Genomic DNA, 6,329 nt, shown 5'->3' on the forward strand with positions numbered 1-6,329 from the left:
ATATTGTAACTCTAGAAAAAAAAAAAAACAAAACATACTCCAAAGACTATCAGTTCTTGCCTAGGTCTGATATAGTAACTTTGCTCTTCGGTCTCAAAAGCCTAAGATAGACAAATTAATCTGCCACCTGATCCCCTCAGGCTTCCTTTGGTGACTTGCTACCTATTTTCTCTTGACCTCCAGGGAAAGGCAAGGGTGCTGAAAGCCAGACTCCGAATCAAAGAGAGATGAGCGGTCCTCAGCCCTTGCAGGAGGTGAGTGAGGGTACAGATGCGCGGCCATGTGGGAAAGGGATGAATAATGTAATGTTGCAGGAGAGACAGAAAGAATTAAAAAACAACAGACCCAGAAATGAAACACAAACTGGAAAAAGAGAAAAGGAACCCAGCACATCTGTCTCCAAGAGCTAAGCCCTTAGCGCTTTGGTTCTCAGTCAACTGCTTTTCTTCAAAGAAGACTTTTTGACCCCCAATACCATTCTGTCTCAGATGGTATAAGAGAGGATCTCAGTCATGGCTTTAGACGCTCTGAGACCTCTGCAAGCAAGCAAGAAATAAAGAACTCTGCAGAGCACCCTGAACCTCCTGGCGCCTTGCTTGGAGGTTCTGTCCGGGAAGCACAGCTAGTCATACACTTTTGACCCAAGTGTCAATCAGGGAACATCTTCCTCTCTAGCTAAGCACACAGCTTTAGGAAGGACACTCATGGAGTAGTGATGGAGGAAGGAGGCATCTGGTGAGGAGCCAGATCAACCTAATCAGCCATGGAGGTCGATGGAGGTGACAGATGTCACCGTCAGATCACCCCGACCTCCACTGAGCTCTCTCTGGAAGGACCAGAGAGAGTCAGTTCCACCAGACGTGACCCGACCCACACCCACACGGACACACTCATTTATATCTGAAAACCGAAGTTAGACTCAAGACAGGGAATAAAAATAGAGAGGCTAAGTAGGTGAATTAGAATTTCCCATTAGTAACATGGTTTTGCTGTCTAAGTTACCCATGCAATACATGGGAAACGCTTACGTCAAACATTTATTTGGTTTGTTGTCGTTGCTTCCATTTTTATTATTTGAGGATTTCATACATGTATATAATGAAACATGGTCATATCACCCCAATCCTCCCCAACTCTCATTATGCTGTCCCCAACATGTCCCCTCCACTCTTCATGTTTTCTTTTATTTGTGTATCCACTAAGTCAATTACAGCATACTAAGTCAATTACAGTGAAATGGGCATGGAGCCAGCAGTGTGTTTCCCATGCTTGGGTAGATTCAGCCATACTTTCTTGTTTTTCATTTGAGTGTCAGGGTGGGTCTAGGGATCTGATTCAGTGATCAAATACTGGTCTAAAAACAGGCAGGGCCTTGGGTTCTATTTCCAGTACCATAAAGACAAATGTTGGAGTGAAGTTTGATGCCACGGGCACCTTGGGTTTTGGCTGCCAGCCCTAACCCCAGGTTTCATTGTGGTGTGTTTTCTTCTTCCTCTGTCTCTCTGTCTCTCTTCCCTAGGAAAGATATGATATGTCGGGTGCCCGTCTGGCCCTGACACTATGTGTCACCAAAGCCCGAGAGGGTTCTGAGGCAGACATGGATGCCCTGGAACACATGTTTCGTTACCTGAGATTTGAAAGTACCATGAAGAGGGATCCTACTGCCCAGGTATTGAGCAGCCAGCTCAGGCGGGAAGGGCTGGACCAGAAGGATGGGCTTTGGGCACCTATCTGATCCTGCTTCATCCTCTTCCTCCAAGCAATTCCTGGACGAGTTGGACAAATTTAAGCAGACCATAGAGAACTGGGAAGAGCCTGTCAGCTGCGCCTTCGTGGTGCTTATGGCGCACGGCTTGGAAGGCGTCCTCGAGGGAGAAGATGAGAAGATGGTCAGGCTGGAGGATCTTTTTGAGGTCTTGAACAACAAGAACTGCAAGGCCCTGAGAGGCAAGCCAAAAGTATACATCATTCAGGCCTGCAGAGGAGGTGAGGCCTGGGACAACTCATCCTTGGTCTTTAGGGGAAGGTTATTAAGACAGCATCTCATTGTGTACTCCAGGCTGAACTGGAGCTCATTCTGCTGTCCAGGCTGGCCTCAAGTCTATGATCTTCCTGCCTCGGTTTCCCAAGTAATGGGATTATAGACACACATCGTCATGCCCACCTGATCCATCTATTTTTAAGATTTGTTTTATTTTTAGTTATGTGTATGTGTGTGTCCCTGTGTGTATGTACATGTGTGACTGCAGGTAACTAAGGAGGCCAGAAAAGAGTGCTGCTCCCTGGATCTGGAAGTGCAGGACCTACACGGGCCCTGAGAACTGACTGTTGGTCTTCTACAAAAACAGTAAAGTCTCTTAAACCTCTCCAGCCTGGAGTCTGTTTTTCCATCCAGGCAAATCCAAGAGTCAGAGCTCCCCCAAACCTGGCAGGCCACCAGACTGCTCTACAACCTTCTTGTTCCATTTTCCTTCTTGACTTTTTCTTTCCCTCCCCCTTGTTTCAGAGCACAGAGACCTCGGTGAAGAAATAGGTGAAGATCGGGTTGCTGCGATCACAAAGGACAACCCCCAAACTATCCCAACCTACACGGACACCCTCCACATCTATTCCACGGTAGAGGGTATGAGCTCTCAGCTGTTTCATAGTGGCCTAGACTCCTTCCCCTGAACCAGCACCCCCGATGCCCCATCTTCTCCTTCAGGAAGGGACTCTCTCCCATGGTCCCTTCTATTCTCTGGAGAGTTCTCCAAACTCGATTTTCTGATCTTCCCAGGGTACCTCTCCTATAGACATGACGAGAAAGGTTCTGGCTTCATCCAGACCCTGACAGATGTGTTCACAAATAAAATAGGGTCCATCATGGAACTGCTAGAAGAGGTAAGCCACGTGAGGCATCTGGGACCCCCACCCAGGCTTTCCCTATGCCCTCATCTCCATGCAAACATGTTGGGACTCCCAAGCTCATCATGTAAGGGAATGATTGTTTGTTTGTTTGTTTGTTTTCATGTATTTTTGTGTGGTGTGCATGCATGTAGGCACATGTGTGCAGGGATGGATGGGTGTGCATGCATGTTTGTGCATGCAGAGGCCCAGGTAATCTATCAAAATCAGTGAACTACTAATTCAATGACAGACTCTACCTCAGTAAAACAAGGTGCAGAGTTATGGAAGAAGAAATCCCAATGTGTCCTCTCTCAAACAATTGTCATATGCATGACAGGGACATATGTACACAATGTACATATTGTACATCTAGACAGATGCACACAAACCAGCTAACCAATAATTCCACAGAAACTATGGAATACTAGAGAGCAATTAACACAGATACCCACCTGACCTTCTCTGCTCATCTCTGTGCTCTCCTGACACCAACCCCCCAGCAGGATAGTCCCCATAGCTGACCACACCTATTCTTCAGGTAACCCGAATTATGGCAGAAACAGAGGTGATGCAGGAAGGAACGCCGAGGAAAGTGAACCCTGAAATCCAAAGCACCCTCCGGAAGAAGCTCTATCTGCAGTAAAAGAACGGGCAGTGATGGTCCTCCTGCAGATGTTTCTCCGCCCACACCGATATTCAGAGACAGCCACCAGCACTCCTCAGAGATGGCTTCTGGATTCTTCATTCATCACAAGCCTCTCTCTGTGTCATTTTTAAAGCAACCCAGACAATATAGCACACTGACATCACCTTCCTTTGGCTGGATTCCCTGCTTCGGTTAACACAGCCTTGGACGGCCTTCCTTTAGCTAACTTTCTGCTCCTTTGCCTCACTGAGCCTTCCTCTTCCTCCTATGGCTAGACATACAAAAATAAATAAAAAGTCATTACTACTTCAGAGGAAGGAGCTTTCTAAACAATTTCTATAAACTTTCAATAACCTCCGGCTAATCACCACTGTGGGATTTTTGGCACTAGGCTGGAAGATAGATCAGCCATGTTGGATTCCAAGTATACAGTTCATGTTTTTATGGCCATGTCTGTCATCATGAAAACTCACACATTAAGATGGATCTTTTCTTTCTGGTCTCTCTTCCCAGACTTTCCTGTCTCCTTCCTTTGACTGGGGAGTTTTTCCGTGGCTCATACACTCTTCATATCCCTCAAGCTCACTTTGAAATGGCTTTTGCACCTGTCTCTCTTCTCTTCCCCAGCACCTTCAAGGCTAAGCCTGGATGATCTCAGCTCTGCTGAAGAGAGGCGCCTTCCTCATCTCTCTGCGCAATCTGTGGGAGACTTCTTTCTGGAACACTCTAAAAGATGCAATGATCCCTGAGACCACGGCTACTTAGATATCACATTCATATTTCTCATGCTCGGCTTATCATTGTGAGGAAGTCAAAGCAGAAAGCGCAACAGCAAGCGACGTCACAGAATAGATATTCTTACTCAAAACCGAAGAACCCAAAAAAATACCAAAAAACGGAAAGGACTTGAGCAGCCCCTCCCCTTCAGCCTGTCCCAATGAAGAAGGAGATATCCTGTCAGTGGTGCAAACCCCTTTGATGATCTCAGTGGCATGATCGATATACACAGATTCTTAGTCAAAATGGCTACAAGTAGCTTCTGTTCCTGATAGTCTCTGTTCCTCACCACAACCTTATGAGCTAGGCCTCAACTGTCTACGCTACCACAAAGCAGCCTATTGGCTGTTTTCAAGATTCAGTGGCATTTCCAGCCCAGGACACCCAAAGCTTTTACATTCCTCCCACAAAACCTGTCCAGAGCATAAAAGCCCCAGCAATGACCCTACTTCCTTGATACCAAGTTCTATGAAAGAGGAGACACAAGGAGCACTGTTGGTCGAGACCAAAGTCAAACCCTACAACCTGTGTTTTTCATATTTTTATGATCCCACGCAATCAGCCCTCAGATAAGTTCATCTCCTTTGCTATGAATTAATTCCCTCTCTTCTCTCTGCCTCTGTGCTTTTGCCCAGTTCACCATTTCTCCAAGCTTAGGACTCCCACGTGCCCGGGTCCCCTCTTTCTTCCTTTTTTCCACTTCCTCCCCCTCACCACCTACTCCACTCCCAATTCTCTCTCTAGTTTATGCTGCCTCTTACACATGATGAAGTGCTGTAATTTCTTTTGTTGGAAGGCAGAAAGCAATCTTTGATGGGTGTGATGAGTATTCAATAAACAGCTGTCAAACTTTGCAAGAAATATGTTAGAATCTTTGTTCTGAGCCCAACTTGTGGGAAAAACAGAAGGAGTTGTGGGTTTGGTTTCTTTTTTCCAGGTAGCTAGCTGCTTCTTGTGCGTATCTACCATGGGCGGAGACTCAGGACCCCTATCCTGACTCTTACGTACAAGCAGATATGTGAGGATTTGTAAAAGTACAGGCCTCACTTCTGTACCAGATTTTTATATGTTATATTTATTTTCCAATGGAATATCTTGGCATACTAGCACGCCTTGTCAAAGCTACATGTTGGAGACCATGTTGTTACAACAGTGGTTCTCAACCGGGGTTTGGAGGATGAACAATCCTTTCATAGTGATCATATACCAGATTACCTGAATATCAGATATTAACATTATTATTCATAACACTAGAAAAGTTACAGTTATGAAGCAGCAATGAAATAGTTTTCTAGTTGGGGCTCACCACCACATGAGGAGTTCCAGCATTTGTACTGAGTTACGAGACCATGAATACTTAACAGACATGCCACTATTTCTATCCTGGTGCCTGTGGCAGACATGACTGATCAATCATGCCTCCTCACCTATTAAATTCAGACATATCCTCAAAGTTTCTCTTCTCAGCACCCTGCCTATTGACATGGTATGTTGTCCATATTTAAGAAGATTGTAGTAAAAAAGTCTCTGTTATCTATTCTTTGAAAATTTCAGCCAGGTGGTGGTGGTGCACATCTTTAATCCCAGCACTCAAGAGGCAGAAGCAGGTGGATCTCTGTGGATTCAAGGCCAGCCTGGTCTACAGAACAAGTTTCAGGACAACCAGGGCTGCACAACAACCCTCCCACTCCCCCAAAAGAACACGTTATACATGTAAGCGACGTATCTTGCTCATATGCAACCCAGCTATCCCCTCCCACGCTCCCCAGGATCCCTCGGCACATCTCCCTTGGTGTCTTCTCCTAGTTTTAATAATTCCAGGAGTCTAGCTGGCGCTGCCTGCTAGAATATTGACTGATCTTGTCGGCTTGATCGTGTGCAGGTGACCAACAGCTGAGTGCATTTATGAGCACAATGGCCACACGTGTTCAGAATTCAGCATTTCACAGTTCCTCTCGACCTCCTCCATTCTACACACACACACACACACACACACACACACACACACACACACACACAC

General features: G+C 45.9%; 1 protein-coding gene across 1 annotated transcript; it reads left to right on the forward strand.

Moving 5' to 3' along the window:
- The first annotated feature begins 227 nt into the window (after positions 1-227).
- On the forward strand, positions 228-3,529 carry Casp14 (caspase 14). The gene is made up of 6 exons (XM_055611925.1): positions 228-254; positions 1,520-1,669; positions 1,761-1,986; positions 2,507-2,623; positions 2,777-2,880; positions 3,425-3,529. Exons 1-6 carry the CDS (start codon positions 228-230, stop codon positions 3,527-3,529), a joined length of 729 nt encoding a protein of 242 aa, XP_055467900.1.
- The last annotated feature ends 2,800 nt before the right edge of the window (positions 3,530-6,329 follow it).

Source organism: Psammomys obesus, unplaced genomic scaffold (genome assembly GCF_907164565.1).
Source record: "Psammomys obesus unplaced genomic scaffold, mPsaObe1.curated_primary_1811, whole genome shotgun sequence".
In the NCBI taxonomy this organism is placed as follows: domain Eukaryota; kingdom Metazoa; phylum Chordata; class Mammalia; order Rodentia; family Muridae; genus Psammomys; species Psammomys obesus.